This window comes from Adelges cooleyi, unplaced genomic scaffold, assembly GCF_023614345.1.
Source record: "Adelges cooleyi isolate 19-005CV unplaced genomic scaffold, UGA_ACOO_1.1 ACOO_flye_CR_arks_rails_tigmint_CR_PRNA_247, whole genome shotgun sequence".
NCBI lineage: Eukaryota > Metazoa > Arthropoda > Insecta > Hemiptera > Adelgidae > Adelges > Adelges cooleyi.
In genome coordinates this window covers 6,611,907-6,624,977 of record NW_026095912.1, presented here as the reverse complement: position 1 = coordinate 6,624,977, position 13,071 = coordinate 6,611,907, and the positions used below count along the sequence as shown (strand labels likewise).

Genomic DNA, 13,071 nt, shown 5'->3' with positions numbered 1-13,071 from the left:
AAATTAATCTAGAATTTGAGAAGTCAAAAAAAAATAATATTTTTTAGTATATTATAAATTAAAATTCTTTAATGAATTATGATAATTTTCAACGTTAAATAATAAACAATGGTTTTAAAATATTTATTAAATGATTATTTAAACGCAAACTTCCGAGCTCAACACAGACTTTAATTTAATTGTTTTGAATTATTATGAACTGTTTTTAAAAATTCCTCACACCCAATTCAATTTAAAGTGGTATGTATAAAGTGTATAATTTACACATGCGTGTGGAAAACCTAATACAAACCAAGCCGGTTTTAATTAGCTCTAAAAAATAAATTATATCCGAACGAAACACTAGCCGTCGTAGTACACCGATAATACATGCCGTTTAAACCTTCAGTAATGTTTATTGTGTAATTAACAATATTATATTACAAGCCTGCAATGTACCTATACCGGAAGCATTTTTTTACAAGCGTTATTTTATTGTAATTTAAAACTTTATGGCGTGCGGAGTTACTATACTATTATACGGTTATAAAATAACTTAGCGACCTTTTCTTCGTTAAAATTCCAAAGCTCCATGTGTTAACTTTATAACGATACGTTACAATATTTGTTCAACAAAAGTATTTTTGTTTTATTTTAATTTGTAGAGTTAATTTATTAAGATTTACAGTAATATGTGTATTTATAAGTTCACAATTAATTTTTCAATTAGTTTCAGCAATTTTTCAATAACAAATTTATTTATTGGAAAAATACGGAGGGTTTCAATTTTTTTGTTAACTATTTTTTTCTTTAAAAATATAACAATTATTTGTAGGGCGCTAAGGTATCGGGTCTTTTACTTTTTTTAAATTATTCTACTTATAAAATGCAGTTGAAATAACGCTAAACTCTAATATTGTAGTTGGGCTTAACCGGTATTATTTTGTATTTATTTTTATAGAGACAATTTGCATAATAGTTTTTAACGGGTGACTAGGTAAGTCTGTTTAAAATAAAGTTTTGGACATCCAAGACTAATGGTGGGCGTGGGAGAAGGGAATAACTGCTTGAGGGAATCTGGGGAACCTCTAAGCTCATATGACTATAATTGTTTATCTCATAATATAAGTTAATTGTCTGGTTCCTAAATATCTCCTTGTACACACATCCTTAAGTCATTGGTTCAGTCCATTAAGAGCTAGACTTACATCGTATTTATAACTCGATGTGCTTATTCAATATTACTTAAACACATTTACTGCAGTGGTAATGTTAAGATTTTCACGTGTCCGTCAATGAACGAAACTGAATAGGACGTGACTTTGATTTTGCAATTATGTTTACTTTGTTTTACGCCTAATACTACGGGGTTACCTCCGTATCCGCTTAAAAAACTGCCAAACTTTGATATTTATTAGTTTTCAACGCGTTACAGACACGAAGTGCCCGTGACTAACGAACCCATTACTATCGTGCACATGGACGAAGACATCGTAGTGGTCAACAAACCTGCGAGCATTCCGGTAAGTGTCAACGTGCACACCCAAAGCCGATGCGTTGACTTAACTTTACTTGAACACACACTCTATTATGTACATAAAAAACTCGAGATAGCGATCGGACACAAAATAGCATTGTGACACGATATGATCATTGTTTGTATTTTGTCCAGGTACACCCTTGCGGCAGATACCGTCACAACACGGTGGTGTTTGTGTTGGCCAAAGAGCATAATTTGAAAAACTTGAGAACCATCCACCGTTTGGACAGATTGACCAGCGGTCTGTTGATGTTTGGCAGGACTCCCCGCTACGCCCGGATCATGGAGTCGCAGATCCGCAACCGTCAAGTCAACAAACAGTACGTGTGCCGAGTTGAAGGCAAATTCCCGGAGTGAGTATACTTCAATTCGTTGTCACGAATCACGACAGCCTAATATACGTCATGCTCATTGGGTTGATTCTAATTGTGTAACCGAAATAGAGAAGTTTGATTACAACGACAAGGCCTTGCCTTTAGAAACTGATGATGATGATGATGATTGGGTTGACTGAAAACCATTTTTTTTTCAAACGTCTTCTCCTTTTTGGTTTCTTAGACTCGTTCGTTTTAATTTACTCTTGAAACAGTCAAGATCTTCTTCTTTACCTACACCAGCTGTCCTCGACAAAAATCTTTAACAGTCTTTGGAGTCTTCCTGTTTAACGCACTAATGCTAATCGTATTCATCCTCTCTTCTGCATGCCCTGTACGTTGAGTTTCTATTATCGGTATCACGTTTAAGCGCACAAAACATAATCATTCCTTACCTGTTGAATAGTTCAATAAGCTTTTTCAATTACTTTCTATAACTAGTCCAGACAATATTTACCAGTCTCCCCCACTGCTATTTACAAATATGTCTTTTGGTTCATGATTGATAGTTTATTACTCTAACACACGATGGACTGTCTTTAGGCAAACCGTCGAGTGTAATGAACCGATCGAGGTGGTTAGCTACAAAATCGGTGTGTGCAAGGTGTCGACAAATGGCAAGAGCTGTTCAACAACATTCCAACTGATTGGGTACAATAAGGAGACCAACATGAGCGTGGTGCTATGCTTCCCCCACTCCGGTCGCATGCATCAGATCAGGGTACACCTCCAGTATCTTGGTAGGTATCTGTAGGCTAGTCGGTAATCTTTATACAACAATGACTATTCTTAATAACTATAATTTAAATAAAACTCATTGAGTACATTTCGGATGCAGGCTTTCCCGTGAAAAACGATCCGCTGTACAACCACGTCGTGTTTGGACCGGAAAAAGGCCGTGGTGGAATTATAGGCAAGTCTGACGAACAGCTGATCCACGACTTGATAAACATCCACAACGCCGAAAATTGGCTGGGCATGGATGGTGATTCGGAATTAAACATGCTTCCGTTGATGAAAAACGTCGATCCTTGTACTACTGCCGCCACTACTGCTACAACCGGCACCACAACCTCTACCCAAACCGAAGACAATCAATTGTCGCCGGGTACAGGTAACATACAGTTTTACAGTAACAACGATATCACCTTACACTATAGTATCTCTAGTCCATCATTTTGAACATCTGAAAAGAATGAAGATTTGACACGAATAGGTTGGTACGTTAACGTGCATAACGAATCCTCCTAGACCAGATAAATCTTCTAGGAGAGTAACTAGTATTGATAGTATGTCAGGAGTATTTTAGTATCAAACCGAGTGCCATTGTGTTGTGGTATGCGAGGGCCACGAAATACTTGTACTCGCTTACGGGTTTCTAGTAAACGTTTCGAAACTAAACAATTAAACTATTCGAATACTTATCTAAATATTTCTAAACTTATTTTTTTAACAACTGAAAAAATATTATACAACATAAAATGTATAACATTTTAAGCATTAACCTAAAAATATTTACACCGCTCGGCGCTCATATTAAATCTAATTCTGGTTTAATGATTAGAGTTTAGAATATAAACAGTGCTGTGCGCGAATCGGATGGACACTGTTTTTACTGATTAGAGTATAAAGTAAGAGTATAAAATTAAACTTTACGTTGCCATCGTAAAAGTGTTTGGCGAACAGTTATATTCTAATGACAAAAAAAAAATGCTGTTTCTTATTTCAACCGTTGTAAACCATTTTAGGTTTAACAACTTCCAATTACATTTTTTAATCTTAGACTAAAGTGATTAACTACACCGAAATTTGTGTTTTGTTAAAAAACAAGATACTCACAAAAACAGCAAAGAACAAGACACGATTGCAACAATATAATAGTATCAACACATTCCTCGATGATCTATGAATGTTCTCGCTCGTTCTTGGTATATTAGTTTGACAGTACAACAAAGCGATAAATTACTTATGTCCCAAAAGTCTGTACTAGACTGTTCATCTTTTAAGCAATTCGCCTTCGTTCAACCGGATTAAATTGTTTCGTGTATACAAAAAAAAACTAATTTTAAAAGTGACTTTTTTAAGCATTTTCAATGTTTATAATTTAAACAAACTATTATTAGTTTTAACGGTTAAATTTGTATATATTTTTTCATACAACATGAATCCATGTTGTACAATTTTAAGTAAACATACTGACCCAGCCAATGTAATATACATATTGTATAACCTTGCACAATAGTAAAAGATATATATGTTGTTATTATGGCTGTTTAACAAGGGTATCGCGTCAGTTAAGCGTAGGTAAGGCGTGTTCGATAGGCAATTTACCTACTCTGGCTCACTGATTATGTAATTCTATAAGACACAAAATTAAGTACACCCAAATGCTTAACATTCGTAGTAATATTGGTTGATACTCACCGGGAAGTTTACCTTAATAGTCCCATGAGCCACCTAGCATACTCACAATTGGGACTACATCATTGAAGTCTATAAGAGCTTCTTTGGGTGGAAACCGGAAGAATAGATATCACTCCCACCGTGCTTCTTAAGAGGTGTCCACGAAAACTTCATATAAAATATACTTTTTATCACTATGACATTTCCGCTAGCTTTACAGTTTATAAATCAAGTTTTAAACTAACATTATTATAATGTTATTGCAATGCTGGGTATTAACTTAAGTTGAAGTTAAGTTAATTTTAACTTTATAACTTTACTGGGTTTTCTTTTTTTTTCTTCTTTTAATAGCCTTTATTAATACTGGGTTTTAACTAATTTAATTTGTAACTAAAATAATTATTGAAAACTTTGAACTGTTACTCAGTTAAACAATTTTCAAAGTTTTAACAAGTTTAGAAAAAACTCATTTATTAGTCCAGCCAAGTTTTATTGTTTTTTAAAAATAATATTTCTTTCTGATCCATTTAATTAATAATTTAGCGGATTTATTTAAATAAACTTAACGTTTATTTATAGAATAAACAAATCGATGCCGTTACTGACAAATCCCCAAAGAACATTTCTCTCTCCCTCTCCTTCGGCAATAAATTAAGTGTTGCACGCCGCTAAGTCCCGAGTGCGACCGAACATGTAATTACTCGTACAAAAATACGGTAAAATTCTCGACTTGTTTCCAAATAAAATTAATGATTTTCGTTTTGGTTGATATAATCTCCGAAAGACACTAGCCTATTAGTTTTAACTTGTAACCACAGGGGAAAACTCATAAGTCATTTTACATGTCCTCTTCTTATATTATTCTCTTCGATTCAACTCAACCGACCAAATACCTTATGGATTCGATTTAAAAAAAAAAACCCAGTACAATGGGATCGGGACATTGTGGGTATGGAGCTAATGGAGCGGGACAAGTCACAAACCTACAGGACTTATTATAACTAAAAGTAATAAAATAACTTTCAAATAAACACTCCAATGCGAATTTGTTGATGATAGAAATACAAAAATCAAAAAAAGCATTTAAAAATGTATAACATACTTTAAAATATATCTTGAGTACTAAGGAGGATATGGTTAGGATTATTCGGAGACGTTGACGTAACTAGAGGGGAGAGGGAGGGTAAGGGATGTTCAAATCCTTCTAAACTCGTTTAGGCTTTAAATAAATATCAGCAACCAATCAAGCACGCCCCCAAGTAAGATTTATATATTTTTTCTAAAACATTGAAGGAGCTTTCAGAATATTTAAAGAATATTTTAGAGTTTTAGTCCTTTGTCTTAAGAATATTTCATGCAAATTTGGATCTATTTTGACTATTGTTAAAAAGCTCTAAAAAGAGCTCAAAGTTGAAAAATATTTACATTTTTATGGTGTTTTTCTAGATTTTAAAAAGGGAGGAGTGGATTTTTTTTAATTTTTAGCCCAATAAAGTACCTTTTAAGTACGATTTCTTAAAATTATAGATTTGATACATGATAAAATTTCGTTCGATGGTTTAGAATATATCGTAGGTCCACAAAAATAACACATCATTGTAAAAACAATACCTTACAAACTCCGCATCGAAACTAAAATATTATGTTACTTATTGTTGGTATTATCTGTTATGGTCTCTCGACTATTAATGAAAAACAAACGTAAAGGCTAATCAAATTCCCCGAACACAGAAATCGTACACATTTTGATATAAAATATATACCTATACAAAAATGTCAAGCACTCTTGTCGAGTTCTAGTCTTAATGAGGGATGCGCACTCGTGTTTAATGACTACTGCGTCAAGTGGACATGTGTAATATATTTTGCATACTTGTTAATAATAATAATATATTATTATCAAGTGATTACCGAGATACGCAAATACATAATACATCAAGGAGCAATTATACTATAACTACAGATAGCTAATAACAAATATTAAACCTTTAATAACAGTTTTAAATTACTTGAAAACGTTTCAACAATATTTAAAATACACATATATATAGTATATGTTTAGTATTCGGTACAAGTAGTATAAAAAATGTCAGTTCAAAAGTTTAGGGTCCTAGGTAAAATTAGACAATATAATAATAATTGTTCGACGATAAATTATTCTAAATAAAATTATTTAGTGCATCAAATATTATATTATGTTTGAAAAAAAAAATCAAAACATGGTTATAGATAATTCTTGTAGGGTTTCAATATAATTTTAATGTGTAAGTACACAGAAATACACACCTTTCATTGACATACTTATGTTGTATTGTCTTAGGTGTAACTAGGAGTGTACAGACAGTAACCGAGTGGATTCCCCAATCTTTGGGTTCCAAGTCCACACCACCGCCGACCGGAAGCCATACTCAGACACACATGTTGGACTTGGCATTAAACGCTTCCACTCAGACCGGACAGGACCGATCTCACATCATGGAATACGATGCACAGAAAATCACATACGATCCTCATTGCTACGAGTGCCGTGTCAAGTTCAGAGACCCGAAACCCAAAGACTTAATCATGTACTTGCACGCCTGGAAATACAGCGTAAGTGTCTTATTTTTTTTTTTTGGTGGAATTTGAAATTTCCTCGTGAATAAAAGTTGAGTTTTTACATTATGCGATACTTTACAATAAACCAAAATTCACCAAAAAAAAGTTGAAATAGTCGTGACCCAAACTGACTCAAAACAGTGTTCACACCGAATTAAGTAATCTAATAAGGTAATCAGCCAAACAATAGGTACAAAATACATCAGTATATTGTAAAGATGTCAGACACAAATTTCTTCCTATTTTGATTTCAACAACTCACAGAGTAAACGCGAGACGGATATGGTGTCTTATGAGTTTAAAATAAAGAGTTTGAAAGGTGGAAAATATTTAAAACTCACAAAATGCACAGCGTTTGTTTTTTATCAGGTTAACTTTCTCGCTGATTTATTTTCACATACGTTGTGTGACAAAAAAAAATGTGTTTCACAAGGATACATGTAACCATTGAGATCCCATCGTGTATTTCAATCCGCTTATCTGTAAAAAAAAAATCTCCAATTCTCTAGTAGTGAGAATACATTTTGAACAACACGATCAACTTACCGAAGTTCACTGAACATTTTTCTTGTTTGCATGACATTCGAATCAAAACAACTTTTCTGACAAGGCTTAGGGACGTTGTTGTTTGGCTTTCATTATTTTTCAACGTTCGGTAACGCCAATAAGTCAATTCGCTTAACCGACAACGACACCTCGACATATTTTGATCGTTCTCAAGTGCATTGTACTTGGGCAACATAATAACTTTGAGTACTGCCTTGTTTTCCAAACTTCATCGTCTCGTCGCCTTTCCCCGGGGCAATCAACCTACCGACGCCCGTCAAAGTCTATTACCTTCAAGACGTCCCTTGCGGTTATTATCCAAGTTCATACGTCGTTTTGCTGATAGTCAAGTGCAATATTCGCGCACTATAATTTCACTAATTGATACATTTGATTGCAAGAGAACAAAGTGCTCTGCCAAATAGTTTTTTAATACTTTTTCGGTTTCCGCTTAATCGAGTGTTTCCAAATATTATTTCTTAATTTTACTTTCGATAAGTAATTGAACAATAGGTATATAACCCTCTCCGACTTGTATTCAGTTTTTTCATTTTTTTTTTTACTCTACAAACGTTTGAAAACTTTATTGAATTTTCCTAATTAGGTGTATCAAAGATGATAACTAATTCCGAAATAGTGAATTTTACATTTGATATGTTAACTTTAGTAATTTTTTTAATGCATTTTTCAAGATAGTTCCTTAACCAGCATAAAGTAACCTGAGAAAATCCGAAAAAAATCAAAATCAATTAACTATTATCATTATTATTGAGGTACCTCTGGAACTTTGCGCTTTCCTTCATATCATAGTATATTATGTGCGCGCTCGTTGGAGATTTGCTCGAAGGAAATTGGCAAAATGGCCGTCGAAGCGCGTCGTCGGCTCTTAGGATTTCGCCTGGAAGACTTTCGACGTGACTCGATACAAATCTGGTATAGGTTATTAATATATTACCATGTACATAGCTATACAGTGCGGTTTTCGCCCTTGTATACCGTTCCATCACAACCTAACCATGTGTTGACTTTGTCTAAACGGTCCCGACCCCCACACACGAGACAACAGTGCATTGCATAACAATAAATTTCACACAGGAAAATGTTCCTCATCGGAAATTTTGGAGTAAACTAAACGAGGCACATCGGGCATAGTAAGCTGAATTTAGATTTAATTCGAACGATTAGTTTCAATTTTAAGTGAACGCCAAATATTCTGGTACAATAATAAAAAAAAATGCAAATTTTACAATAATAAGACAAGTAATTAAATCGCAGATACAATTTTAATGTGAGTTTTGAAAATAATTCGCTTCAACGACTTAATACAGTGATCAAATTAAAGAACTTACTTAATTCTTCAGTTACACAAAGTAATAAACACAGATTTTTTTAACATTTTTACTAACTAATTATTAGCATAAAAGGTTCTGTATGACAGAACTATTATTTTTAAAAGATTCTGTATAAGAACAGTAATTTTAGAACTTTTATTGTAATTGATAATTTTGAAAACCTAATTTAAAAAAATTTTAACAATTAGTGTAAATGCAAAAACATATTACTAACAAAAAACAAAATACCTATATATATATATATAAAAAAATATTTAGTCAACTTTTTTCACACATAATATAAAATAGAATCAAAACATTGTTTTGTAATTATTGTTATGTTAGACTAGGGTTAAAAAAATTAGCTGTAGAAAAAGTATGTTTTTAGGAAAATTATAAAAGTATTTATACAATTTTCTAAAAATAAAACCGAAAAAACAGTATAAACTATATTTTATAATTATAATATTAACAAAAAATATATTAAAAATAATTTCTCAAATTGTTTTTTTTTTCTTTAATCCGATTAAAGCTTAGATAGGGATCAATATAAGAAGCTCATAATATGCAAGTGCCTAGGTTTTTCGAGAAGCACATTATTTTTTAATTATACTTGTGTTTTTGTCCGTTGAAACTTTTGTGGGTTGACCTATAGATTATGTCCGTGGCAAAGACAATGAGCGTCGGCTAAGCTGCAATGTTTTACTTAAATCATTATAAAGTTATTTACACAATGTGATTACACGAGCGGAAAAGGTTTATTTTAATCTTTCTCAATAAACGGTCTGGAGTTATTCCGAATTATTGGTAGTTAGCTTGCGCCAAGATCATACTTAAAAAAAAAATCAAACAAAAGTAAGATATCCTGCCAAATTTAAATAGCTACTTACATACCGAAAAATATTATCGGTAAAACTTAATAATAATTACCGTCGAACTTGCACGAGCGGTTTATTCTTGCGAGACCCTTTATTTTTCCGGATCATTGATTTTTGTCTTGGGAACGATTTTAGCGAGACCGGAAAAGGTCAGCGCAAACATTTACCGAAGATTAAATTTTTCGAATTCGCGTTTATAGTAAACAACTGTACTTAAACTGCGAGCACCTACTGGGAACGCCTACGTTGTTAACACAAACATTTAGTGATGTAGTTATTTTAGTTTTGTTGAATAAACGATAATTCAAACAGAATTAATGAGATGTTCGTACCCAACTGAATGTTATTAACGAAAACCGTGTAGGTTGTACATTATTTTGTTAATTAATTCAAAACCTAATTTTCGTCAGATTGTACTTGAATTATTTATACATTTAAATAGTATGTGTACTTATTAGTAAATATAAATTAATGAATAATTGTTTTACAGTTCAGATATTACAAAATATAACTCAAACTAAGACTTTTTATTTGATTAATGTCAATCTTAAACATGAAACATGGCTATTTATTATTTAACAAGAGAACGATCTTACATTGAATATTAAACTAATTGTAAATAATTTTGCAAAATGAGTTTCAAAATACGCGTAGGAATAAATAAACATTAATATATACTAATTAAGCCTTTAGATTTTCGTTAAGAAAATGTATCTCATTTATCCCTTCACGAGCATAGCTTCATTGGGTAAGTTAATCACATTAATTTGTAAATGGAAAATAAATTATATACGTAATTTCATTTTAATTATCTCCAATACAAATTTTGATTTTCCTTTTAAAAATAATATGTATATTAAAAAAAAATATTGGAACAAACAACTTAAATTAACACCGTTGAAATTAATAATTATATTCCTCTTAGCTCTTTCATAGATCAATGATTTATATAGTTTTGTTCCAGATAGTCTACTAATATCTCAATTCGAATAGGTTCTGCTTAGAATCTAAGTTTGATACAACTTTAAGGCACTTTAGACTGTGTGTTTAACATTTTTTTTTAAGTTTAAAAATGTTTAAAAAAATCAAAATTTTTTCAAATGAGACCAGCATAACTATTAGCGTTACTAAACGCATTTGTGCTTTGTTCTATTTAATTCAAGCATAATTACTATTATTAATGTTTTTTTAAAGGGACCTGGTTGGAGTTACGAGACGGAACTTCCGGTATGGGCCAATGTCGACTGGAAGGAACCTGAAGATCACCGATTTTAAAAACATAGCTGCGAAATTTCAAACATATTTCTTATTATTATTTTTATCAAAACTATATTACTCCGCGAAATCCGTTCAAAACGCCACCTAGTAATATATTTATTATATTTAATTGCATAAATAAATACATAGACAACATAGTGTTCAGCGTTTTTGTTTTTTTTTTTTTTTTACTATACATTTTTAAATATTTATTATTGTAATGAAATATTAATTAAGTCACTCAATGCATGTATAGACTAGGTATACTTAGTGTACTCTGAGCACGGTTAGGAATCGTTCTTGGTTAAGATTTTTGCACATATTTTGTTGGCTTTTATTGTACGCGGCCAACAAGCCAAATAAGGAACCATGTACATTAGTTGGCAATATGAGGCCCAACATAGTTAATCATTATTGTAGATTATTATTGGGTAAGATATAAAATCTTAACCTCCTAACAATTAAACATTATATTACACTTACCGATACGTTACGGTAGCGTTTTGAACGGATTGGCCGGTACAATCGATTTGTGATCACTCGACGGATTTTTGTAATGAGTGCTCAATGTTTTTTTCAATTGTGATAAAAAAAACTTGAAGTCATAAAAAACAAAAGTCATCTCGACAGAGAAAAGCTACTAGGAATAATAATGGTATCATAAACATATTTAACATGTATGTAATTTTTAGATATTATTCTTACTTATCAGCTAACACAAAGTCCCTTATGATTGACCTTAACCGCGATCACCCGGTTCTATTTTTAAAAAATCCGCTATTCGACAATGTTTTTTTTTAAAGTGTGTTTCGCATATTTTCCGACTTTTCAGAGTTGAAAATGATATTTTTTATCAAAAAAATTATAATAAAAATATCAATATCATACCTATTATATTATATAACATTTTGTTCTGCGCGTTTCACTATCACTTATTTCAGGTGTACCAACCGTTAATGATAAATATTTTACACTATAATTACTAGCGTTCTACATTAACTTGCCTATTAAACTATAAATATATATATTATTAGAACGTAGAAAATATGTATTATGAATAGCGTATAAGTAATTGATTATAATTATTGTATTTGACGGTGTTCAGCACTTTTTGCAGTGTTCATTTTTTTCCCTTGATTTTTATTCGATACAATTTTTAAAACTTATATTATACTGTACTGTTGTCGACGGTAGTTTAAATATTGTCATAGATCTTTATAATAGATTTTATTTAAAGTGATCCTCGCCTTGTATAGCTTGTTTCTAGATATTGTTTTGTATGACTTAAAGATTATTATAATTTATAGTATACATTATATTATATTATTTATGTGTAATTATTATACTCTTAGAGTACATCGTTTTTTAGAGCTTACCCCGAGTGTATTCTACTCGAAGGGCTGTGTGAATCTTTTGTTTTAGTATTTATAGATGACGTTTTATTGTAGTTGACTAGTAGACCGAAATCTACCATAAAATATTTGATTTTAAGAGTATTTACTTGGGTATGTATAGGTTTTTAGTTTTTCTTAGTCATTTCCATAGTTTAGAGATTTTTACAGTTGTTATAATAATATATAATTAATCGTATAAAAATAAAAACACTATATTATTATTAGAAGTTAATCGCCAATTTTAGCAGGTGAGCGCAGTAGGTATAATTTGATTTTCAAGTGTGTTTTACACGATTTTCTTAGATGTTATTAATAGAATAATTTAGAATATTTTTTTGTTTTTTTGTCTATGTACTTTCCAATAAGTCATAATATATTATTATCATAATTATTGGTATTATTCTACAACAGTAGTCATATTATAATATTATATACGTTTGTTAAACGCGCTTAATAGTATAAACAAAACATAATATACTGATTAATTGTATTATTTAAAAATATATTAAAATAAAGATTATCGATAAAATGTATAAAAATGTGTTTTATATATAATAATAATTATTTCACATAACGAATTCTAGGGCTTGTATATTAATATTTGAATCCCTTTTAAAGGATTTGCAATATGTGTTGATAGTTGTTTAGACAACTTCATGACCTTTCTGAGTTGGCAGAAGTTCATAATCAAACCCATGTTAATTATTAACGCGTGACTAAACTAGGAAATGAAGATCACAATATTACTCAACTATGTGAATTATGCATTTA

General features: G+C 31.3%; 1 protein-coding gene across 1 annotated transcript in view; it reads left to right on the top strand.

Moving 5' to 3' along the window:
* Window positions 1–12,725, top strand: part of LOC126837146 (pseudouridylate synthase RPUSD2-like) — a 176,438-nt gene extending 163,713 nt beyond the window's left edge. Inside the window, exons 7-12 of the mRNA XM_050570974.1 lie at window positions 1,415–1,502; window positions 1,652–1,872; window positions 2,437–2,633; window positions 2,732–3,007; window positions 6,617–6,888; window positions 10,844–12,725. Coding sequence (XP_050426931.1) covers window positions 1,415–1,502; window positions 1,652–1,872; window positions 2,437–2,633; window positions 2,732–3,007; window positions 6,617–6,888; window positions 10,844–10,924 — 1,135 coding nt within the window. The 3' untranslated portion in view covers window positions 10,925–12,725. The remainder of the gene's footprint in view (window positions 1–1,414; window positions 1,503–1,651; window positions 1,873–2,436; window positions 2,634–2,731; window positions 3,008–6,616; window positions 6,889–10,843) is intronic.
* Window positions 12,726–13,071: the final 346 nt, after the last annotated feature.